The sequence below is a fragment of the Danio rerio genome, chromosome 3 (genome assembly GCF_049306965.1).
Source record: "Danio rerio strain Tuebingen ecotype United States chromosome 3, GRCz12tu, whole genome shotgun sequence".
NCBI classification, from domain to species: Eukaryota; Metazoa; Chordata; class Actinopteri; order Cypriniformes; family Danionidae; genus Danio; species Danio rerio.
The window spans coordinates 55,084,227-55,111,555 of NC_133178.1; the positions used below are offsets into that span (position 1 = coordinate 55,084,227).

General features: G+C 35.5%; 1 protein-coding gene across 1 annotated transcript in view; it reads left to right on the forward strand.

Moving 5' to 3' along the window:
• Window positions 1–27,329, forward strand: part of slc27a1a (solute carrier family 27 member 1a) — a 58,774-nt gene that overhangs the window by 4,092 nt on the left and 27,353 nt on the right. The window contains 2 exon segments of the mRNA NM_001013537.1: window positions 9,059–9,453; window positions 14,354–14,518. Of these exon segments, the coding sequence (NP_001013555.1) occupies window positions 9,059–9,453; window positions 14,354–14,518 (560 nt within the window).

The following is a 27,329-nucleotide window of genomic DNA, read 5'->3' on the forward strand; positions in this document are numbered from 1 at the left end:
AAACGATCGTTATACAATAGCTTGCCTAATTACCCTAACCTGCCTAGTTAACCTGTCTTGAATAATATCTAGTAAAATATTATTTACTGTCATCATGACAAAGATAAAATAAATCAATTATTAGAAAATAAGTTATTAAAACTATAATGTTTTAAAGTATGTTGACAGAACTCTCATTAAACAGAAATTGGGGGAAAAATAAACGGGGATAATAATTCTGACTTTATATATCTGTTGATTTTGATTTAAGCTTTGACTTGCATTCATTGTTGTTGCAGAATAAGGGCTTAAAGTTTTTTGTTTTTTTAGAAGACTATTATTAACTTGCTTATCTCATCATTTAAAAATCTTTTTTTACAGTATGATAAAAATGAACAAAATTCTAGTACTTCAGAATTTTTTTTTTATTAATTAAAAGCAACGAAAATTTGTGAGATGTTGCATTTTTAATTTAAAAAAATGTGTTTTTAACATTTCTAATTTCCTTCACTTTGTTCCTTAATTTTTCTTTACTTGTTTTTAAAGGTTATAAGTTTAATTTTATTCATTTGTTCATTTCCTTTTTGGCTTAGTCCCTTTATTAATCTGGGCTCGCCTCAACACAATGAACCGCCAACTTATCCAGCATTTGTTTTACGCAGCGGATGCCCTTTTAACTGCAACCCAGTACTAGAAAAAGTTTGCTTTTATTTAAAATTAAATTTTAAGATCATGCAAAGTAAAACGGTATTTCTAAATACAAAGACAAAAATAAACAACAGAAAATCAAACCACAAAAGTTTTACATTCAGATTGATTTGTTTGATTTCTGTAATCAAGTATACGTCAAAATTTTTCTTCAAATTTTCGACAATTTTTAAAAACGTTTTGAAGCATTTGGCAAGAAATAATAAACTAATGAAGTAGTTTAATATAAACTACATTATTATATAAAATAATATAAACTATATTATTATATAAAATAATATAAATTATTAATATAGATGTATATATTTGTAATTTATTAATATGAACAATTAATTATTAATATAAATATAAATTATTAGTTAATAATTGAAATAGATAATAAAAACATTCATTATGAAGTTGCAATGGAAAGTTCTTAATTTCATCTCTAAAAATGCTGGTATGAGCCTCGGCTGTGTCAGTTGACGTTTCTGTGTGAAGTTTGCATGTTTTCCCCTGTTTTCCCGTGGGTTTCCTCCGGGTGCTTCGTTTTCCCCCACAGTCCAAAGACATGCGGTACAGGTGAATTGTATAGGCTAAATTGTCTGAAGTGTATGAGTGTGTGTGTGAATGAATGAGTGTGTGTGGATGTTTCCCAGAGATGGGTTGTGGCTGGAAGGGCATCCGCTGCGGTAAAACGTGCTGGATAAGCTGGCAATTTATTCCACTGTGGTGACCCCAGATTAATAAAGGGACTAAGCCGACAAGAAAATGAATGAATGAATTTCCTTCATTAATTAATAGTAATTTGAAAAGTCAAAAACACAGTTTCAAAACATTAAGATAATGTATGTCTTTAAATAGAAAGAGATGGAAATACTGTAATTACACTGAAAAAAAACATGATTAATTCGATGTTTTAAGTTAAGTGGTTGCAAACAATTGATTTGGGCTGAATTTAAACAAACAAATTAAGTAGAACATTACTAAATGCAACAATTTTGCAAAGATTATTTTTTTCACAAAAGCTAAATTGATCAAATACCCAATTATTCAGACAACAGTTGTGAATGTTATGAATTTTAGTAAAGTATTCGGAATTTATTTTCATAATTTTTTATGTTTAATATCTCAAAATGTGTTATTACACTGAAGTTGTTTAACCTTTAAATACTCATTTGAAGACCTTCATCTCTACAATCCTCCATTTTCTCAAGCCAAAAACGAGTCAAAATAATGCAGCAGAGTCGCTAACTGATTCAAATGCAACTCACTCTGCGTGTGCTCTATGCTAAACAATCATTTTACTCAATATGCGACCAACATACTAGGTTGCAGTGGCCTTGTTGTTCTTCGGAAGAGCAGATCTTCTGTAAAGCGCAAGTTGACGTATTGCCAAATGCTGAGAGTTTCTTGCAGCTTCCCAGAGCATGTCACCAAAATGACGCATTGTAAACTGTAGAATATTTCTGCAAGGATTTAGTCCAAGAGGATAAAGCACTGTCAGTACTCACCTTTCCCAAATTATATACCATATCAGTGAGGGATGGCAGCCTCAAAAACATTCAGAATGTTCAGTTAGATGTTATCTCCTAGCTGTTCAGGCCAGGCTGTTCAGAGATTTGATTCTTCTTTTTGGCATTTTTTATGGCCTGTTTATCAACTTCTTTCACTTTTCAATTGACATCTTTACGTTTTTATGTCTGGATAGTTTTTGTGCATTGGTTTGTTTCATGTAATGGAACAAATAAAGTCCAACGTGGCAAAGGGGTCATGATTTAAAGATGAATCTATTTGTTGTCTGGCTGCTGTTTTAAAAAAAAGTCTTATTGTTCGCATATATGAATTTTATGAAGCAGAAAAGTAAAATGTAACAAATTTATCAGTACCAGGGTGTTCGCGTCTTAAAAATTATTAAAAGTTGATAAATCAATTATTAGCAAATAAATAAAAAGTCTTAATTGCATTTTTATGAGGTCTTACATTTTGTTCAAGGGTTGTTCAAAGTTTTTGACTCTAAAAAAGCATAAATACATTTATTTTACTCCTAATATTAACAACGACGTGCTCGATCCACACAATTGGTTTAGGCTGTTCTATCCAGGTGATGTCACGTAATTTGCGACAAACGCGGGAACGCTCTCCATGTGTAGTGAAACCATAGAGCGAAACAGATGGCAAAATGGAAAAAATGTACGTTTTTTTGTGTACTCCTGGTTTGACATTTGAGAGAAACGGTGCAAAATAATACAGGCTGTAGCAAATCTTCTTGAATGTAAATGTTTTTACATGCCTGATGTTATAAATTTATAAAAGCAAATGGGTGGAATATTCAATTTGCAATAAAATATATAGTTGAAGTCAGAATATTAGCCCCCCTTTGAATTTTCTTTTCTTTTTTAAAATATTTTCTAAATGATGTTTAACAGAGCAAGGAAATTTTTACAGTATGTCTGATAATGTTTTTTCTTCCGGAGAAAGTCTTTTTGTTTTATTTTGGCTAGAAAAAAGTTTTTGTCAAACCATATGCACTTTATTACCACTTTATTAGCACTTAAAAAAAGAGAAAAGAAAAAAAAGCAATGACAAACAAGGTCTAAAAACTTTTATTTTTATATTATTATAAAAAATTATTATTTTATTATAATTTTTTTATTATTATATTACAATATATTTGTTAGTTTTTTAGAATTACTATAGGTTACTCAGTACATATTACAATTATGTTAATACAGCAAACTTTTTACTAAAAAAGATTGTGATCTTTAATCACGCAGAGCGTGTTGTAGCAGGTTAGCAACATTGCAGTAGTCAGCATTCCAAGTGAATCAAAATAATTATTTTTTAAATTGTCCTTGGACAAGATGGGTTTTGTTCAGTAGTTTAAGAACAACTGAAAGTTGATAATCCACTTCAATTGTTGACTACTACATATCACCAGGTTACATATCATTATACATTAAAGTCGCAATGAACCGGAAGCTGCGATCGTTATATATTTCGTATTTTGTAACAGTTCCTTGAGAAACGGAATATTAAATGAGAAAACAGTGGATGTGAGTTGTTTTTTCTACCCAGGGCTGAAAGGACGTAGTAAAGTAGGCATTTCATTCATAAAGATATTACAACAGACTCCTCCTGCTCACCATTTCTGTTTGTTGTCAAAACTAACTGTTGAACCAGTGTGTTTAGGTATGTTGGCCATGTCAGTTTCCTCAAAATCTGATAAATTAACTGAAAACAAACAGGAAGTGCATTTGCAGATTTCAATTAAAGATTACAAGTGCAAACTATTTTTTTCTTAATGACAATCAACTGTTCAGCACAACTATAAATGTGAGCTAACAAATTTATATGGTTAGTTTTGGATTCTTGGGGACTTTAAGAAATTAATAAAAAGGTCTCCTGTAGGGCTGTGCAATATGGGCAAAAGAAAGCTATCATGATTTTCTTGAACAGTATTGAGATTTCGAGTTTAATCATGATTTTGACAGACATTTTACAGTGTGAATCTGAAACGTATTTCCACAAGAAAACAATTAGATCTTAATCAAAGGCCTGTAACAAGTCTCTAAAACAGATATAAAAATATCACGTAGTAAAGGTGTAACAAATTGTCTCTAGCATAGACCTATGGCAAAACAAATAAACAGACTAATGTTTGTGATAGGGGTGTCAAAAATAATTGTTTTTTTGGTGCACTGCGATGCAGACGCTGACAATTCGGAATCGGTTCAGTAATAATCATAACCGGTTATTACTGACGTCATTTACCTCATATGCGCTCTGTTGCGAGGGAGGCGATCGCGAGTATTTACAGCGCTTTAACTACTTAAAACTCATAAACTGTGCACAATTTCACTGTGTGTGTTTGCTGGATCAGTCTTTCACTGACATATACAACAATAGCCCCTATTTCACTGAGATCGAGAGAATGAAAGTAGCCTATCTCTCGCTATGTCTCTGTCTCTCTTTCTCTCGGTCTCTCTCTCTCTCTCTCTCTCTCTCTCTCTCTCTCTCTCTCTCTGTCTCTCTCGCTCTCGCTCTCTCTCTCTCTTTCTCACACACACACAGTGGCCCATTTGACCTGCTGGCGTGGCTTTTCTTCTCTTCTCGGCTGTTTTACAGCGTTACTTTTGCATCCAGAAACGAGCGCGTGTCTGCAGAGTTTTCTCCACTGTGTCTATCATACATCAGCTGTGAGATCGCCACTGCCGTCTGCCGCTTATCAGCATCACTCATCTGTGAAGAACGCAGCGGGCAAGAGCCAATCGCAACCGTTTTTTTTTTTTTTTTTTTTTTGAGGGTGTGACCAATCAAAGAGGTGTAAGAGAACTAGACAAGGATCAGAGAGTGAGTTGGATATTTATACTTGTTTATATTAATTGCTTAATGCTCGTTTTGTTTAAAGTTACAGTTTATATATCTGACTGTTTGTATTAAATGACAAAATTGTATTACGAATAGTATATGAATATAAATATATTCATACATTTTAATACAAGAAATGCTGCTGTGAAGAAAATATAAAACTGTGTATGGAAAGCACCGTCAATGCACCGTGATGCACCAAAATATCGAATTGAACCGAATCGATGGCATGATAATCGTAACCGAACCGAACCGTGAGACTAGTGTAGGTTCACACCTCTAGTGAGTGTGTGAGTGAGTGTTTGAGTGAGTGTGTGTGTGTGTGTGTGTGTGTGTGTGTGTGTGTGTGTGTGTGTGTGTGTGTGTGTGTGTGTGTGTGTGTGTGTGTGTGTGTGTGTGTGTGTGCGAGTGAGTGTGCGAGTGAGTGTGCGAGTGAGTGTGCGAGTGAGTGTGCGAGTGAGTGTGCGAGTGAGTGTGCGAGTGAGTGTGCGAGTGAGTGTGCGAGTGAGTGAGTGTGTGAGTGAGTGTGTGTGTGAGTGTGTGAGTGTGTGTGTGAGTGTGTGTGTGAGTGTGTGTGTGAGTGTGTGTGTGAGAGTGTGTGTGAGAGTGTGTGTGAGAGTGTGTGTGAGAGTGTGTGTGTGTGAGAGTGTGTGTCTGTGTGTGTGTGTCTGTGTGTGTGTGGTCAAACTAAAGTAAGGCTCCTATGTTCTGCTTGACCCCATATCTTTTTGCTTGTACTTATCTTTGTCCACAGTTTTTTTGCACAGATGCACAGATCAAAGAACTCTTTGTGAAGCTGCAATAAAATAGGCCGTTCACATATCGTGTCTTTTGCGCGCACACTTGCTTGCGCACCCATATTGGGATATGCATACAGGTGCACCGGGTTATAAACATGTAAACTTTTCAAAATGCAGCACTGCGACATTCTCACATAACAAGATCTGACCAATCCGCTTCGTACTTTGTATGGAATATACATATTTCAATAGACTAATTACTTCAGATTAACACAGGACACCCAGACAACCAGTGCTTTTTAATTTTCCCCATTAATAAAACTTGTATCGGAACTGCAGCAAAGTTTTGTTAGTTTGTTATTTTGCATTGAATATTATTTAAATACGCAATATTTGTCGGGTTTTACAAATTTCCTGCAATACATCTTCCTTCCTCTATCCAAAGTAATCCCACACCACAGATGTTGTGCTGAACTCATCATCCTTGTTCATAAAGCCTATTTGTCATTAAGCTCAGTCTCCCTGTTTAGGCCTGCTGCCTTATGATTGGTTCAAATAGCATGCTGTAGGAAAACTGTGCTGTAAGACGATTGAGAAATTGCGCATGTATAAATGGTGATTTTGATATGATTTCAATTAAATCGAACACCCCTAGTCTCCAGACATCTTCAAAAACATTGTTTTTTTTGTTTTTTTTTACAAAATATGTGATCTTTTCTATTGAAATGTTTGCTGCCATTTCTTTGAGCAGTTATTTTATATCCTTAATGCACGTCACTGGTATTGTTGTAAACAGTTCATGCATTTGTAATCATAGGCTTTGTTCACATTCCAAGACCTAATGCTTAAATACGATTTTTTTTTTTGGATCATATTTTTTGCATACCTGTTTACACTTTAGTTTTAAATGTAACCAATAACAGATTTCCAAAAACAATTATGTAAATGTCACAAAAACTCCAGCACAACCATTCATACTGCCATTCATTTTCTAATGTTTAGTATTCAAAACATTACATCAATATTGAATTTAATACCACATATAAAAGTGTCACAAATCGGAATCGAAAACATCAGATTCCATGCAGTTTGTGCTGTTTATACTGTCATGCAAATGTCTGATTTGGGATGCTGTGTGAATGTAGCCTATAATGGAATGATGCTTCTCAATTCTACACTTTTCAAAACTTTGTACGGTAATTAGGGCTGCACGATTCTGGCTAAAATGTGAATCAAGATTTATTTATTTATTTTTTGCTTAAAATCAAGATCATGATTTTCTCACGATTCTGCAGATGTAAAATAAAGGTTAATATTGGTAGACTTTTATTATTGTTAATTCTCAAACATATGGTAAAACAACAACAACAGTAATAATAGGCCTATGTGTAGGTCTAGTGTTGGTTAAAATGCCAAGTTTTGTATAGTCATTATGGTGGACTTGAACAGACTTTCAATATGTCCTGTTTATTTATTCACAGTAAAATGATGACAATACAATATAACTTATTCATAACTCTGAAATTTAATTATTATGTTTGAGTCATTAACTTGTCATTTGTCAATGACAGCATTGTAAGACCATTTGTTTTCACTGGTAAATTGCGACATTTGTCATTATCGGATTCCTTCTTGCATTATATTCAACATTATATAGGCTAGGGTAGTGATACTGACACAGTAAACATTTATTTTCATGCACAACTCTTTGTGTTCACTATGAAAGACAAAAAACATATCAAATGCTTGTTGTAATCATAACTGTAAAATGCGATATGATCATTTAAATGAGTGGTCCCCAACCTTTTTATTTCCGCGGACCGGTCAACGGTTGTCAATTTTTTTCAACAGACCGGTGTGGGCCGGGGTGGGGGGTCTTCACGTAAACACAGCTGCTGCGCTCGTGCATCCAGGTTAATCATTAACAACTCAGTGTGCATGCGCTAGTTGCACTATCGCGGTCTGATTATGTTTCAATAAAGGTTTATATGCATCAAATACATAACATCTGTGCCAAACATTTCAACTGACGAACATATTAACAATAATACAACCGTATAGCTGAATTAATGTATGCATTGGCATGTTACAGCCCTAATGAGTATGATTATGTGAAACTCCATATAGATACATCTTGCAATGATTTCGGGTACTTAGCGATGCACGTACACATATATGGACAGTCCTTAATAGCTTTGCTGATTTGGACTCTATAATACCTGTTTTATACCTTTAAACCACCACTGAGCTATATTCTAGCGATCGTTCTTCCCGCTCCATGGTGGATTTTGGCATAGTCCATTTCATGTGAGATGGCGGGGGTGAGTGGAAAAAACCAAGTCGCGGGGGGAATATTTTCTACAGAAATAAATTTTGATTTCTTTTGTGTTACCAATTGTTCCACAGACCGGTACCTGTCCGCGGCCCAGTGGTTGGGGACCACTGATTTAAATGATGTGCGCGCCATTGACAGCGCCTACTAGGGTCACAGACGATCCTCACAGAATTTGGTGTAACACCACCTTCAGTTTTACTTCCCCATGCAAATTATTCTTTCAGCGTGGCTCTCAAACGATGACTCTGCGCAACAAACTGAACGTTATTTACAACTTTATTACTTGTTATTCACAGCATATGCAGGTTCTGTTCACTAAAGTAGCCATCCGTGGCGTGCACGCACGCATTCTCAGTAGTGAACAAACAGTTCACGGTCACCTCATGTGATTTTGCAGCTGCGAATACATCCTTATATTTAGACAGAAATAACATTTCTGGGTTGATTTTACCTTATAAGTACAGTGTGTGACACTTTTAACACCATTTGAAGGTGTCCATGTTGCTGTGAAGACTTGTGCGTCCCCCTTTACTCGTCTGTCTTGACCTTGAAAATATAATTGACTGAATCGTAGAAAAGCTGAATTAAGATCTTGTGTAGGGTTGAATCGAGATCTTGATCTTTTTTCGATTAATCGTGCAGCACTAATGCAAATTTGATCTGTCACAATTTCTGTTTTATGCCAATGTCAAGTAATATAAATAAGCTTTCTCTAGTTAGCTGAATCCAACTTGAACCCATTGCAATTTTTTTTGTGGGGAAATCCTTTAGATTTCTGTTGCAATGACTGGATTATGCAGACAATGTTAAATGTTACAACAGCAGCTTCACAGACATTGGCTAAATTTAATCACTCCAAGTGAGACTTGAGATAAAAGATAAACAACTGTTTGAATTAATATCTCAAATGTTTTAATAACCGATTTCTCTTTCTCTCGTCCATTAGTGGTCTTTATGTGCTGCTGAGGGTTAAACTGGCACTATGGCATTATATGCGCAACCGAAACACCATACCCTCCATCTTTGCACAAACTGTGGCTCGGCACCCAGACAAGCCTGCGCTTGTGTATGAAGCCACTGGGGAGACGTGGACTTTCTCCCAGTTAGATCAAATCTCCAATGCTGTGGCCCACTGGGCACTGAGCCAAGGCTGGACCTCAGGAGATGTGGTGGCGCTGTTCATGGAGAGCAGACCCCTTCAGGTGGCACTCTGGCTGGGCCTGGCCAAAGTCGGTGTGGAAGCTGCACTCATTAACTTCAACCTGCGAAGGGATTCGCTCCTGCACTGCGTGGGTGTTTCAGCTTCCAGGGGAATTGTTTTTGGAGCAGAGCTTGCTGACGGTGAGTAGAAAATGTGCCCTATTTTTCATGGCCAAACCCACTTGCAGATTTTTTACAAGCAAAATGACAGATTTCAAGTTTTTTGTTTCCAAAAACAGAAGTATTTATTATATTATTAAAAACAGAAATGTGTATTTGCTTTATTTTTTTCTGAAATGTCTGCAGTGATTTAAAATTAGAGGCAACCAATGAATTTAATTCAAGATTCACACAAAGGTGCCACATATGTTAGTTCTGGACTGAGTTATACTACTTTGTTGAGTGATCAGCGCATGCCTTGCTGCGTACGCTGTAAAATGTAGTAAGTTGAACTTACTTTATTTGCCTTCATTTCAAAGTAAAGTAGTGTATTAATTTTAAGTGAACATAAGTTGAAACTGGTTGTATTTACAACTTAAGTAAACTTCAGTACCGTTGACTCAAAATAATTAGTTGTTTTAGCAACTTACTTCTGTTCACATTACTTGGAAAATATTAAAAACCAATTTTCTTAAAAATACTTAATAAGTTGAACTAACACATTTAAAAACAAAACAAAAATAAATACCTTACTTACTGCCAGGGCCGTTTATATCGAAGTTGATATTTAGCTATAACATCAAATTTTTAGAAGGTTAGCCCAACGCTCAACCACCAACTTGGAGGACCAGGACATAAACTACAGACAAAAAGGGTTTTCCCATTTCACCTATAGCTCATGTCTGCGTTATTTGAACTGTAGGGGAAACCGAAGCACCTGGAGGAAACCCACATGAACATGGGGAGAACATGCAAACTCCACACAGAAAAACCAACTGGCCCAGCCGGGGCTCGAACCAGCGACCTTTTTGATGTGAGGCGACATCGCTACCGCTTCGCCACTGTGTAGCCCTAAAAACCAATACCTACACTTTTATATAAAACATTTTTGTATTATATAGCATCTGTGCTAAAAACAACAACAACAATATAACACTTTAAAACAAATATTTTTCAACCAAGGTTTAAAGTAATAATAATAATAATAATAATTATTATTATTATTATTATAATTATATAATTATTAATATTATAATAATAATAATTATTATTATTATAATTTATATAATATTACTTATATAATATTATTAGATTATTTCTTATTATATAAATGTTATTTTATTATTATTTATATATAAATATTTTTATTATATACTTTGTTATATAATCATAATCATATTTTATTAATATAATATATTATAATATATTAATATATTTAGCTATTTTGAACATCAAAAAATTGAAAAGGCTGTCAGATCTATTATGTTTATGTCAGATTATGCTTAAGTTTTAATTCTTCCACCTGTTTCCTCAGTTCCCTCATCTCCATCATTAACGTGCTTTTGAAACATGGCCACACAAAAGTTTTAAATACATATTATTGTAAATCAAAATTACTTTAATTTATTTAGTTTAACAACCAATGTGCGGAAAAGTTGGGATAACTTGTTTAAATATTGTAAGGTGAACAATTTTATTCACAATAAGTTAACTGTATTTAATTTTATTAGTGAGAACAGCTATTACTTTTTCCAGTGTATCTGTGCAGTTTTACTACTAAGTTCTGATTTTGTCACTTTTTCAATGACATTTCCTAAGCACTAGCAGGCAGTGTGGTTGCTATGTTCCTCTGTGTTAAGTTTTTTCGAGTGTGTTTAGATTTTACATCGGAAATACGTGAAATGGTAACTTGCTTTAGAAGTAGTTAAAGCTCACAATAATTTAAGCAAGGGAGTCAGGAACAGGTGAATGTGCAATAATTTAAATAATGAAGTAAATACAAAACAAAATGATTAATTCATTTAAATTGAATCATATCAGAATATGAAGTAAAAACATAATTGTCTGACCATAGCTTTGTGAAATTATGCTACAAAAATATGTCTGCTCAAAACAAAAATGTTAGACGGCCAGCATAGAAATTTGAGCAGCCTGTGCATCTTGTTAGACAACAGGAAGAATAGCACTTCTTTTAGGGTTGTGCTTTAAATATGGTTTTAGTGTGGTTTATACTGAGATCATGTAAAAAGAAAACACTCTCTATACTTTTCCAAAGACACTGGGTTCCATTCATAAACACCTTGTGAAACCCCCACAGCAATATTTAGGACTTTATTCTCGTACTTCATTTGTCAGAAATACTTAGCTGCTCACTTTGTCATAAGCAACATTTAATGTATTTCCCTGTTGATTTTTCAAATACAACTATAGAGTGAGAGTCAAATGAGCAAGGATATTGAATAGAGCACAATTTATAGTACATTAAGTACTAGGGCTGCCACGGTTCTCAATATAATATTGAACTGTTTGGTACAACCTCCACAGTTTAATAAGCGCTTGTGAATTGCGGTTTTCTTGGTGTTGCATTTAAATAGTTTATGTGCGTTTTATATCTCCCCGAATTGACTGTGTGTGCCTGTAAGTCCATGAGCTGAGATGAGGAAACTCCTCCCCGCGAGTAAATATCCAATCACTACGCTCTAAAGTTATGGGGCACTTAACCATCATTCCACACTTTAACTTTGCGAGCGGCGGTGAAGTGAGGTTGAGGCAACAGTACAAGGAAGCGCCGGCAAAGTGAGGCAACAGTACGAGAAGGCTCTGGCTTCTTTCAAATCTGTGGTGTGAGGACATTTCGGTTTTGCCCGTAAGTATAATGCCAATAAAAGAAAAAATTTTGAACAAAAAATAACAGTGTGCATGCATTGTTTTACACATATAACCATGACTGCACATCTGCAGTGCCATCACTCACCAATATCACTCTCTGAAGGCAGGATAGCAGAGAAGGTAATAAAGTCCTCCAAATAGCAACAATCCTTTGCTGAATATTTCAAGCAAACATAACTGTAACTACAACTGTTTTCTGAGACACACATAAAAAAAAAGCCAGTGTCAAGCCATGAGAACGGAACTGAGCTAAAAACTGTGTTAAAAAACCGAGGTATGTATTGAACCATGAGCTAACTGTATTGTTGCATCCCTATTAAGTACAGATGATTATCCTAACTTTAGATAGAAATCTGTGTAAATGAGCAGATATTATTCTTTTCTTTTTCAAGACTTTGAAACGTATAAACCCCAATTGATAACCTAAACCTGAGCTATAATAAAAACTGCCCGATCACATATATTTGATGTACAATCTGATTAAAATGGAAGGCATGATCAGTTTCAAGGCCTTCAAATTTTTTTGACTGCTGCTGTGCACCTTTATGCCCAACTAAGCCAATATGTGTACTCTGTTTCCATCAATTGATGGAAATATTTTGCTCCTTGCGACTGCAATCTTTGAAAAGCAGCTCCACCAACCACAAGCAGGTAAGCTGGTTGTGGTCGGTGGAGCTGCTTTTCAGTGGATCATTTTTCAACAGCTGCAGTCTTATTAAACTAAACTGAATCAGTTCATCTAAGTTTTAATCTAATATATAATTACTCCAGAATTCTACCTGCCTGACATGATGAATGTGTCCCACAAAGTATATTGCTATTACTTTTTTTTCCTGTTCATCCATTTAAAAGCATCTTTGACACAATCTACATTTTATAAAGTGCTATAAAATAGGGATGCAACGATTTATAGATTTTGGTTGTACGATTATAGTCTGAGGAATAATCACAATTCAAAGTTTCATAGTTGTCACAATTAATATGCATTTATTAATTTAAAAAAAAACTACTAGTTTAGAAAATCACATGAAAAGCTTAATTACAATTTTAAAGTGTTATTTATTGCTGCTCAGTAACCAAATAATAAAGCACAAATGAATATTAAAAAAAACAATATTCAATTTCTCCTTGGATTTAAAATTAAGTGGCAAAAATGTTTTTGGCATTCAAACATTAGTAATTTTGCACTGAAAATAAATGACAGAACAATAAATAAAAAATAACTAAAAATAAAAATTTTGGTATTGGTATTGGTCTAATGTAAATGTAAGCTACATATTAGCTAAGTATTTTTCTTTTAAAAGAGAACAAATGTAGTCAAAGGCTGCTGAACCTACTGTATGTCTTAAAGGAATTTTTTGATCAACTATATTACAAACTTAATTGGTATTTTTTTATTATTATTATCGTTATTCCTATATATTATTATTATTTTATTATCCTTGGTGTTCAAGCTCAGAACTTTGAACTAGTGCACAATTGGCATAACTTTTAGTTGCAGCAGTTTTGTTCCATGCAGAAACACGGTGTTGAGAAGCCTTTACGATTAATTAATGGTGACAAATTAAAGCACAGTTAATAGTGAAATCAGTTTATGGTTGCATCCCTACTTTAAAATAAAGATGGCTTTATTTGAATTGACTTTTTCAGAATCGTAAATTGTACGTTTTTTAAAAACAATTGTGAGTATTTATTAATGCAGAATGGCTGATGTTTTCTTACTATACGCACAACCATTCTCACGTAGAGCTGGATTCTACAGTGTATTGTCAATGGTGCCAACCACAATACCATGATAAGCAGGCTCTTTATATGTATAAGCGCTCAGTGAAAAGCATGAATTGATGCATGATAATCATTGTACCAAATCACAGTCATATATGTTGAGCGTGATTGAAACACTGGCCAATCGGTGGTGTATAAGAATCTACTCAATAGTTCCACAAGTGTTCGTTGAAAATTGATATTTTAATTTCAGCTCTGACTGGTGTCAAATTTTAATACATTTGAGGTCACATCTGTTCCACATCTTCAGCTTCTCTGTCTGGTTTATGGGCTATAGTATACACTTTTTGTAATGCAGTTGGAGGGCAAATTGAAACAAAAAACAAGGAAAAACATCATCCAGACAGATTGATCTGTGCATTTCTCTTTGACAGTTTGCCCACTGGACCATGCAACTAATGGCAAATGCCTTCCTGTGTTTATATAGCTGTGTCTGAAGTGAGCCACTCCTTGAGTCAGACCATGGTGCGGTTCAGCACAGGAGACCTCAAACCAGACCTGATGGCCACTCTCAAGTGTCAGCCTCTTGACCCCATCCTGGCATCTGCCCCTCGACACCCACCATCCTGCACTGTGTCCAAGGGCTTCAATGGTGAGATTCACTCTACCAAGGTTTCCTGTTGAGCTGAGTTGTCGAACACATGAACCATGAGTTAAATATGGCTTGTGTAGGAGTCCAAGCTGCCCTGCAGGAAGAGTTTTATTTATACTGTTGGCTAGGGTTGTGTGATAAGTATAGTGTGTGATAGAAATGCAGCAAAATGGAAATTTTGGATGAAAAACCTTTAGAATTGGAAGATATTAACTAATATGAAGGTCAATAAATATAAATCTTAATATGAATACTCAAACTTAATAGAGTGGAGGAACTATGACGTCACTTTGTAGGTTAATCGGCTGCTAGCATTAATACAGGTTCCCTCGTGAAAATCCCTATAGGATTTTCCTATAGGGTTTTCGAAGATTGCGAATAATAAGCTCTGTGTTCAAACACTGTTCATTACACTTACACGTTTTGTTCAGCTGGATAATTGTCACACGAAAATACAACTTTGAGCACTTTTGGATCTTAAATGCAAACGCAAGACTTGAAAAGCTAACATTAGGCTATAAACGGACTACAGCGCCCTCGGGGCGCTCGTCAGTGACGTCAGCCCCACCCTGCTACAGACGACTTAGCAAGCTTATTTTTTAGAAATAATGTCCATGACAAAGAGTTAATCTCTCTGTTTATTATATTATAATCCACGCTATATATTATAAACTAATAAATACGCAAACACACATAGACCTTTGTGCCTTTTGGATCGTTTTTACGTGGGAAATACATCTGTTTTGCTTTGCGGTTGTTCTAAAAATTTTTAAAATGTGTATAAATCTGCCTATATAGTATTATTATGAGACATATTTAACTAAGTGTATCGCTCGCGTGCACACAGTCTGCTTACCTTAAACAGACGACAGAAATGGGGCGTGAGGAGAAACAAGTCAATCAAATGCCTGCAAGTTCCATTATCATGGACACAGAGCAACATTTAATATTCCTTTTTTGTCACGAAGTACAGCGAAAAGCAGCATATACGGTCACATCTGCTATACTTTTTATGGAGGAGTGTAAAAACTGCTGTTAAATGTGTTCAGATAAAGAAAAAAAATTAGAAATTACTTGATCACGTTAAAATGACAGTTAACATGCATGTATTTTTACACATTTATCCACATATTTGCATTACAGTGAGCAGGAAAGAATCAGGCTGCACTGGTAAGCAGTATCTTCATAATATCGTTTAATTAAAATAAATGATCAACAAATTAGTCTGTCTCGACAGCCTTTACATGTGAATGAATTATCTACACACAATATGAATTCTCAATTAGAATAATTCAACAAACTATAAAATACTATTCCTGAAAATACCTAAATCACAGACAAATCCAAACGCCCAACACAAGCGAGCTGCGCTTCAGACCAGATCAGCTCGATGACGTATAATGTCCCCGACGCCGCCTGTAGTCCCAGTTAGCTACTTGATAGCAACCGTCTTTTTAAAAAAGCATAATCGATTTAAAAGTTGAAGAGTGTGCTGTAACTGATGTGTTTTATGTTGTAGAACAAAATGTGAAAGTATCTTGAGTTGGTGTTAGCCACAGACCTTATTTAAGCGATTTTACTGAAACCCTACTCTAAAAACCCATTGACTTTGGGACGAGGGAACCGGAAGTGCTAAAATGCTAACTCGCTTCCGGGTTTTTGCATACAAATTGACGTCATAGTTCCTCCACTCTATTACAAAAACATATTTAAGCTGATCTTTTGACATCAACCCTTCATGGTTTAGCCAGGGGGAATAATTCATAATTTATCAGATGATTATTTATTTTCTTATCTAGTTGATGATGATAAATTTAAAAACAAGCATTGATTTGCCAATAACTTCAGACTAGGACTCCTCTATTATGAAAAATGATTTTGCTCAGTATTGTAATAATGATTATTTAAAATGTTAATCAATAGGTCATATAACCAAAACTTTTGTGATTGATTTAATTAGTCAGTATCGATTTATTATGTCAGTCGGCAGCAGGATTATAGCCTGATGTCACTTCAGAGCCGCACAGATCTGATATACTGTTATGCCAAGTTCAAACTGCACAATTATAGCCAGGATTTTCGACAAATGCCCGATACCACAGGAAAATCGGTGCTCATTCATGTGATCAAAGATGCAATCTGAGAGAACTGCAGATGAGTCGTAGCTGAATTGCCAACATCCATGAGATGTTTGGCATGCTAAATATCTGGAGCTGTTGTCAATTTAAATCATGGCATGTGAAATGTGTTCTGATTGATAATAACATTGGTTATTACCTACAGCCAATGAGAGAGCAGCAGTAAACTGGGGGACCACAATATCAACAAGCATGGCTTCGGTTCTAAAAAAGGCGTACTTTTTCAGTTTATTTAAACTTGGTCAAAAAAGAAAAAAGTATATGAGAAACTTCAAAAGCCAGGTGAGCAAAATAAGTACATTTTTACCCCACTAAAGGCTTCTTTTTCATATTTTGGTAGCACACATTAATCTAGATTAACCTAGATTAATCTAGATAAAAAAATAATAATCTATGCCTATAAAATAAACATACCGTTTGTTTGAAAATAACATTTTTTGTCTTCATTACTGCGAACTTATATGAGCAATTATATCACTAAATGTGGAGGGGGGCCTTACAATATTTTCTAGGGAAAAAGGAAAAGGTTGGGAACCACTGGTATATTGCTAAGGGCAATGTACATCCAGGGGGCGCCAGAAATGAGCGTGGTTATACTGGTTTTGTTTTCGATATTCCTGGCACATTCAGTTGTAGACAGCAATAACTGAAACCTCTTACCCTAAAATAGGGCTGGGCGATTTTTCCGATTTTTTTTTTTTTTTTTTTTTTTTTTTTTTTTTTTTTTTTTTAATTAATTAATTCGAATTTACGTTTTAAGTTGATTTAATTTTGAATGAAATCGAAAAAATCGCGATTTTTAAAAATATATATATTTAATACATTATAATGGCACCAATGCGCTTGGGTTCACTTTCTTTATGAAGCAGGAAGCACACCAGAAGCGCCTCTCGGCGACGCGACGCACAGCACCACGCCATGGGTTTTAGAAATTCTAAACGGGTTTCTATACACACACCGGCGCCACCCAGCCACGATTCACGAAGCAGTTCATATTTCAGCCGGCCCACAGAGCGCCATCTGATTAGTTTCATGTTAAATATCATGTGAATGTGCGTGTTTGGTGTGTGATAGTTTAAACTTTTATGTCCGCGCCGTGTCGGGGCGCTTCTGGTGTGCGACCTGCTTGACTGCCTGTTAAAGCGTGAAGTCATGTAGGATTTTACTTGTTGCACGTCTGTGTGGATTGTCAAGACATTCCCTCATCAAGTCGATAAACTCGATCTCAACATGTATGAAGGACGTAAACGCCTGCCATTTGAAAAACCGCGCTGATCTTTTGGTTTGAACACGAGCAGAGGTGAGGGACTGTAGCAGTGAAAATGAAAGTACCCGCCCCCATGACGTCATTTAGCGGACCTGGTTAAAAACCAGGTAGATCTGGCAGCATAATAGAGAGTGGAGCAAAGCACATCAAATGGTCTGTATTTAAAAGGGGGAAAAAAGAAAAATAGATTAAATATATTATTTTATATTCGACACATCTGGTACTTGTATTTGCTCCTACTAAATGTCCACAACTTCACACATTGGGTTAAATTAGGCTTTACAGTTTCCATGTTCAGTCCTTTACTTCCACTGTATCTTTTTAAGAAAAAGGCAGCAGCTTTACAACCTGTCATTTAATCAGAAGACAAAGTCAAAGCCGAGCTGATCTTTCTTAGGCTCAGCAAAACTTGCAAAAATACCTCTGTATTCCTGCAAGTGCAATATTTACAAATATTTCTTATTCAAATCTTCAGCAACGCTGTTTAACTCATGAATTTGTTCATGACCGATTTTTGTATGACATGGCCATTAAAAATACAATGTTCCTTAACCAGATGGTTTTTCAAGTTACTTATAAAGAGAATGCTACTTCAGTCATGTTGTTGTAATGTTTTGAGAAGACTAGTAACACAGTAAAATAAAAAATCGAAATCGTGAATCGGTCAAACTTTATAAAAAACCTAGATTTTTTTTTTTTTGCTAAATCGCCCAGCCCTACCCTAAAAAGATCTAAAGTGTATCTCCTACAAAAAGACAAAGCTGGTTATGTTTCACTGCTGTTTTTTTCTTTTTTATTCGCTCTGCATTACTACCACTGCTCCATTTAAGCCTTTGCAATATGCGCTGAGAGAAGCTCTCAGTAAGGGACCGTCAAAAAAGTTTTTATTTATTTATTTGTTTATTTATTTTGCTCTGCTCATTGCAAGCTCTCCCGGCTAAAAGCATATTGCGAGGGCTTGTGTGTGTGTGTGTGTGTGTGTGTGTGTGTGTGTGTGTGTGTGTGTGTGTGTGTGTGTGTGTGTGTGTGTGTGTGTGTGTGTGTGTGTGTGTGTGTGTGTGTGTGTGTGTGTGTGTGTGTGTGTGTGTGTGTGTGTGTGTGTGTGTGTGTGTGTGTGTGGTGCTGTTTGTTTGTGTATGTGTGTGAATGAGAGACAGTGTGGTGTCTGTGTTTATACAGACAGCTTGTTATAGCCTTCCCCCAAAATATAACACTGTGTATGGAAAGCATTGTCAATGCACCGTGATGCACCAAGATATCGAATTTTACCGAATCAATGGCATGATGATCGTAACCGAACCGTGAGACCAGTATAGGTTCACACCTCTATTGATGATTTTTTCAATAGTAAAGTCATGCATTGTGAAGCCCCCTGTCACCAATCCATCTTCGACAGAGTGCTACAACAGATAGTCATGCAGTGTGAAAACATCTGTCACACAACTATTTTGAAAATCTCACAGTCTGAACTCGGAAGCTTGATTTTTGTGCCAAATCACCAAGCTTTGCATTTTGACTTTTTTTTTTTTTTGACCATTTAGGTGCATTGTTAAGTTAGAATTACTCTATACGTATATGTTCTGCTTGTCTCTGGTGCTGAGCGCATGCAAAAGTTCTCGTTGCTTTGAAAAACACAAATAAATCTACTTCCCATGCTGTAAAAGTCAGGATAGATGATTTTACTGATTTCCATGTGATATTGGGCATTGTGGGGGATGTATGTTGTGGACTGAAAGAAAGAAACAAGATTTTTATGCAATAATTATTTAATCTTGATTGTTTTTTTATAATTGTTAAAGACCAAAATTGAAATTGACTTTCACTTAATTGCACATATTTTCCATATTTCAGACCAAAACCATTCTTTTTTATATTATGCACTATATAGCAAAGTGCTCTATGTGCTGACTGACAGCATTCTGAATTTTGGTATTCGCTTGTACTGTGGCTCTGAATTGCCAAATCACCCCTCAAAGCGATTTTTCTTGACACGAAAGAATCCAACCTGATTAATTCATTTTATGACCCATAAAAGTTTCTGAAGCAGTGTGTAAATTTGATCGAGTGAGGTCAAATTAGTTTTTTTGACATGCAAAAATTTTAGACAAAAATTTCAGACCGTGCATTGAACTTAACATTTAAGAGAAGTAATTTAATGTGTATTTATATAGTGCATTTACCGTGTAGGCCATACACCCGAAGCGCTTCACAAGCATAAAGTGGGGGTCTCTCCACACCACCACCAGTGTGCAGCATCCACTTGAATGTGACGGCAGCCACAGGACAACAGTGCCAGTGCGCTTACCACACACCAGCTATTGGTGGAGTGGAGAGACAGTGATTGAGCCAATTCGGTGAATGGGGATGATTAGGAGGCCATGATGGTTAAGGGCTGATGAAAGGAATTTAGCCAGGACAGCAGTGCAGCAAGTTTTACAGGTGGTGGCACCAGCACTTGATTTGGTATTGTTTCAAATGTAATATTATTAATAGAACCTTGAGTTGTTATGTAAATAAAATTAAATTAACAAAAAATGTAAAAATAGCTGTATCTTTACTAAATTGAATAGATATAAGTTAGCATCACTGCAGCAAAACTATGGGGATAGTTGTTTTGTGAAGCAAAAAGCCTTATAGCCCGATCATGTTTGGACAGTGTTTCAGCTGTTTGTTGCATCATTATTTTGTGGATCATATTGGAGAAATCTATAATAGCTCTCATTAGTGGTCATGAATGTCTGATCCATTCAACCACAATAACTGTAGTTCAACCAGCACTGTTTTTTTTTTTTTCCAGTTGATTGGTCTGTTAATTTTTTTTTTTTTACTGGTCCATCCAATAGGCATACGTTCTACACTTTTCGTGGTGCATTTGGTAATAAGTGTCTAACGCTGGCAGTTTAAAATAAAAAGGTCACAAAATGTGACTATTTAATTGCAGTCCAGAGACCTGTATTTTTTGTCTATGCAGCACACGCCTACATTGGAAATAGCAAAATATTGTGCCTTAATGGAAAAGTTAAAGGCACAGTTCATCAAAACATTAAATTTCTGTCATAATTTACTTATCCTTCATTTACTCTTAACCCGTTTGAGTGTTTTTTTTTTTTTTGTTTAACGCAAAGCTAGATATGCTGAAGAATGTTAAGGAAATAACAGTCATACTTCTATAGTATTTTCTAAAAGTCAAAGTCAGCTTTATTGTCAATTCAACCACATTTACAGGACATATAGAGAAGCGAAATTACATTACTCTCAGACCCTAGGTGCCTAACATATATAATATTAATACAAAAAGTTTTAAGAAAGATTTTACAATAAATACAATTATACATAAAATGTATTCTAAAAATATACATAAAATGTAGTCTAAAAATATACGTAAAGAAATTTTTTTTATACAATACAATAGAATGACATTAAGGGCATATGGCAATGAGTGCAAACCAGAGTTGTGCAGATTTCAGTGGCTGCTATTTTCCAACATATTTTAGAATCTCCATTACTTTGTGTTCAACAGATGAAAGAAGTTTATAAAAGCATTTGAATGTGAGTAAATGATGAGGAAAATTGATTTAGGAGTGAACGAGCATAATATTTGTTGCTTCGGTGAATTAACCACTGAAGAGAATATAAAGTAAATGAAAACCTTTAGAAGACAGCTGTCCATGACAGGCCTAAAATAGCCACATAAATGCACTCAGCTAAATATCATCTATATTTTTAGTCAATTTCACACAACCTTGGACAAACAGTACCTCTTTTTAAACCTTAAGAATGCCAAAATGAATATTTGAAAGCGGTGGGCTATATAAAACCCTGTTTAGGCTATTAATGTCGGTCACCATGTCAGATTATGCTTTTTTTGCCTATATAAAAACTTAGACATGTTATGGGTGCCATATATATATATCAGGCTACACATTGCATTGTGATCTGTCTGTCTGTTTGTCTGTCTACCCACCAGTTTTCCTTTTTACGTGTGCGTGTATTTCTGAATAAAAGAAAGTCAATAAGTAGATTCATTCCCAACAACGGCTGTAAACAAAGCAGTTGCCAGTTCACATTCGAGTTTAGTTTGAGCAAACTTTTTGAGTTTTCAGAGACAAGAAAGTGGGTTGGATTGCACCCTAGTTCACCTATAGCTTTCGAATGAGACGGTAAATCGAGGTCCTGACTCTCTGTGGTTATTAAAAATTCCATGGCACTTCTTGTAAAGAGTAGGGATGTGTTCTAGCCAATGTCCCCCAATCGGCCCTTACGGTCATGGCCTCCCAATCATCCCCATCCACCAAGTGGCTCTATCACTGTCTCTCCACCTATAGCTGGTGTGTGGGAAGCACACTGGCGCCGTTGTCCTGTGGCTGTCGTAGTATCATCCAAGTGGATGCTGCACACTGGTGGTGGTGTGGAGAGAGCCCCCTCATGATTGTGAAGCGCTTTGGGTGTATGGCCATCCACAATAATTGCACTATATAAATGCACATTACATTACATATAGCGCATGTTTTTGGACTTGTGGGGGAAACCGGAGCAGCCAGAGGAAACCCATGTGGAAAACATTGAAACTCCCAAAAAATGCCAACTGGCCCAGCCGGGGTTTGAACCAGTGACCTTTTTGCTGTGAGGTGACAGGGCTGCCCACTGCGCCACTGTGTTGCCCTTTATTAGATGCATTGCACAAGGAATTTTGTTTGAGCTGCTGGTGAACCCACTTTATTATATGCAGTTATCCAATACTATTTCCTTTAAATTGCCCTCTCAACCTTTTGCTGAATCATTTTGTGTTTAAATTAATTATTATACAGTTTTTTTATAATGACATCTCAACAGAGAAGTGAATTGAGCTGATTCACTAGAAGTTATTCAAACTGACTCTCTCATGTCTTGATTGATTGACAGTTTGCTTCTCGTGAGACTCTTCCAGCTCCATGGTCCAAATTTTATCTCCAACTGGATAAAAGAGTCCCTGTTGTTGTTTTTTTTACCTTCCATGCAGTGTAACACAGCTCTAAGTGAATGAAAACATCCAGCTGAGGTTTAAATCTGAAAATGCACCTTGTTTATAAATATGGATTTCTTTTTTTTTTTTTTTTTTAAATAAAAAATTAGACTCAGAGTTGTTTAAATGATTTGTCATTCGTCCAGATCTTTTGTCTGTTCGTACCGACATCGACACGAAACGATACCAAATATGTTCTGTGCTGGATCTGGTAAAATGTGATCGCGCCTTTAAACACTAGCGGAATGCGGTTGTGTTTGGGACTGATCATGTCTGAATATGAGTGAACATTATTAAGTGAACATTCTGGTGATTAATGCAATAATCTACCTTGCAATGGTGGATTCTTCTGCCTTTTCTTAAAGAAAAGATTAGAAAAGACTATTTATGACAGGAACTTTATTAGTACACAGTTCATGGATCAGTTTCTTCCTCTGTTTCACAAGTGTAAGTGTGATTTCAAATGGGTGCCGGCTTTTTTTCTCTAGCTTGCAAAATGTGTATTTAATTGTCTTTTGTTGGTTGTAACCGCTCCACGCAGCTTGTACTGTAGCTGGTTAACTTTTTATATTCTCATATCGTGTCTAAAGCTCTGTTGAAAACGTGGCGCATACCACTTTGTTTACAGATTTAATTGCGTTTGTGAGCTCGCGATTCACTGCCGTTTGTCGTTGCTATGGCCGCCGTCATCTGTTCTTACACAAGTGCCACAGTCAAGATTCAAAATAGTTCAGCTTTTACCAGTGTGTGGATTAATACTAAATGTGTGTTGTTGTTTTTACTCATGGTAAAGAATAGAGAATAAAGAATAGAGAATAATGGTGTTTAACTGTATTGCTGTAATGCACTCCTGCATTGGGCTCACACATAGACTCTGCTCTCTGACTACTTCAACAATGTTCATAAGCCATAGAAGACGTTTCTCTCTGTCTCGCACTGAGCGCAGTTGACCAATTACAACAGACTGTGGAGCAACGCGATGCAATAGTTGTTTGCTAGTTTCTGCTTGGCGCTAGAGTCGTTTTGACGTTTTGCGTCACGCTGTTTAAATAGCAAATGCATTTGCGCTCATATGTGCGCCCATAGGTGTTTTGGTCTAAAATGAAAGCCGTTCTGTGGCGCATTGGTGGTGCATTGCTATTTTGAGAAACTATAATAGATTGTTCAATAGACCAAAACAAAGCCGGTCTATTGTCCAGCGCAGAGCGCATTAGTTGTGTGACTCGCTTGCACACTGCTTAATACACACAAGATATAGAGCAATATGCAAATATCTTTACATATGAAAAATAATATAAATATTAAGTATATATAGGATATAATAAGGATAGATATAGGATAAAAATATAAAGGACTAAAATATTACAAAACATATTATTTTCTAGCCTACATAAATTTAAAAACCATACTTTCATGCCTTCTTCATCTCGGGGGCTTTTTCAGTTTATTCGTGAGAATTTGCTTTTGTTGTATCATTATTAGCAGTATTATTTATTATATCCATATTTATATTTGTTTTATTAAAAACAAGCTTAGATTTGCCCACCTGTCAGGTTTTAGACCATATGGGGCACAGCATGTGTTTTAGGATATAACTCAGGTTTTTGAACACAATTCATTATTATTGTTGATTTATTCGTCTGCTGGAAATTAGAATTGAATTTAGAAATAGTTTTGAAACAAATCTTTGCGCTTAACAAACAAAATTAATTATTTATAGGCAAATTGATGTCTGTGCCTACAAGGTTTCCCTATCTACGAGAGTGAAAGTGAAAGTAGATATTGAGAGGCCTTATCTCTCATTCTCGTGCAGCAGATGCTCTGTTTAACTGTTTTCTTGCTAGTGAAATGCTCAGTTTTTCCACTTACAAAGTCATCATGTAAATAGCAAATGCACCATGGCGCGACAAAACTGGCACTTAAAGGGAATGGGAGATGAGACTCAGAGCGGTTTATTCTCAAAACACACCTACAACTCATTAAGAAAACAAGCTCAACCCTTTTAGAGCATGCCCCATGGCGCAAAGTAGATTTTTCCGTCCTTATATTAGCAAAAGTGGATTCTGTCATGCCCTAAATACGTTTGCGCCCTGCGCTTTGAACTTTGTGCACGGATCGTCAAAATAGAGCCCTGGGTCATCAAACCAATCAATGCCGATTAACATCGTGCTAAGGAGTGGTTTGGGAACAAATGAATCGCTGAAAAAATAATATGGGAGTCGTTGGAACAATTAGGTATGAATATATGCATATTTTAAAACAATGAAATAGTTTTTGTCCTTGCATGCATATTAGTTTGTTGTTGGAGACCGCCAAAACCAAAAAAATTACCCTTTTTAATCCATAAAAGGGGTTCTTTAAGTTCTGAATTGGTTGTATTTGTTTGGTTTTGTCAACCTGAAACTTACTCTGCAACCCAAAGTTTGTTCAACTCATTTTGTGCAACAAGCCTCAGTATAATTTCTGCAATGATGTTGTGAAGTGTCGCAGGCATGCCATTGGTTGTTGTACACTATAAAACACTGCACTAGAGGAAATTATTGAATCTTGTGTCCCAACACGGATTAGGATTCCTCAACACACACTGCATCAAGCAAATTTTGTCAAAACCAGGAAAATAATGGTTTGAACAGGGCTTTAGTAGATGTTTAACTCCTTCCCTGCACGATAAAAAGTCGAAACTCCAGCTGTAGAGAGCCATATCGAGAGGTTGGCAGATGGGGTTTTTAGCATTTTTATGTGCACATTACTCTGACTCTCAATGCACTGGGGTATTACATTTATTTCATGTCTTGTGCTTTTACAACCTTTGCTGCAGCAGTTCTGTAGAAAAATAATAAAGTGTTGTGGGCCATTTTACCAAGGTAAGTCAGTAATTCCTAGACAATTGCTGCAAGTAAAGGACCAGTGTTAAAATGACCTTGTCTGTTGAACCCAATGGCTAGTTGTGTTTATTGTCAGTTGTTAGTGTGTAAAGTATATTTTTGATGTCTTCCTCGGTTTGCCTATTACACAAAGCCATTATTGAAACACTTGGGAATGTGCTACTGGCAGTGAAATTGGTTTCTTTGTGTAATAGCCCTGAATCAGCCACAACTTTGAGTAGCATATTAATTAAATTTTTAATTGCACATCATGGAGTTTCGCTAGCTCGAATAAATGGTTTCCACCCTTGTGAAGTGATGGCGATCTGTCGAATAGCCCCGCGTTCCGTTTGAGAGCTGTTTTAATTATACAAGACGATAATCTGTCTGAATCAAGTGCTTCAGTGACAGGATGGTAATAAGATAAAGCCATATTCAAGAATATCAGAATTGCATAGTTTAATAGTGCTAAGCACAGCCAATTCTGAATACTTAATGCATTATGTAAAATCTACAGGATATTGTGCATTAGGGATATCACTGTTTCAAAATGTTTCAATGATTGTTTCCAAAATGTTTCACAGTTTCGATGTTAATAACTTTGAAATGTACACACTACAGGTAATAAAGGTATCGCAGCGTCAGTGTAAAGATATTACATTAAAAGCCAGTCTGCATTTCCTATTTTATGATAATATGCTTTATTTCAGGTTTAATATAAATTTTCAGTGAATTTTAAAATTAATATAAAAAGACTATATCATAAAAACTATATTTTAAAATATAATATAAATACTAAATTTGGTTATAACCGTGGTATGATGTCCTAGTCAAATTGCTGGTATTTTTTTCTAATTGTAGTGTGAATTGTTATAAATAGTTAACATCATAAAAGAATATTAAGAAAATGAGAAGTAAATAATGGACAGTTCTGTATTGTTTTATCAGAACAATCAAATGTCTTCATGTATGTACACTAGTGTTCAAAAGTTTGCTATAAGATTTGCGGTCTTTGTTTGTGTCACCAAGACTGCATTTATTTGATCAAAAATACATAAAACACCATCAAAACATTGTGAAATATTTTTACAACACAACTGTTTTAATTAGGGCTGCACAACTTATCGTTTGATCATCGATATCGCAATGTGTATATCTGTAATAGTCGCATCACAGGATAAGAATATATAGAATTTTTTTAATACAATAATGACCTCGTTATTTTATAATTAATTGGTCAATTGCTGTACTTGAATACTGTTATACTCTCCAGAAAACCATAAAGTACTGTTTGTTTATTTTTTTTTTTATTTAGTTATTTTGCTTGTAATTTATTATAATTTATGCAGATCCACTGCATAAAAAAGACTTGGTCATAACAGTCGATTTAAATTAAGGAAATCTTTTCAAATACAGCTATTCTTATCATCTGGTGAAACTACACTCGTATCGCAATATATGTCGTGGCAAAACTAACTAAATATTGCAAAGTCACATTTTTCCAATATCGTGCAGCCCTACTTTTGATGAATGAATCTAT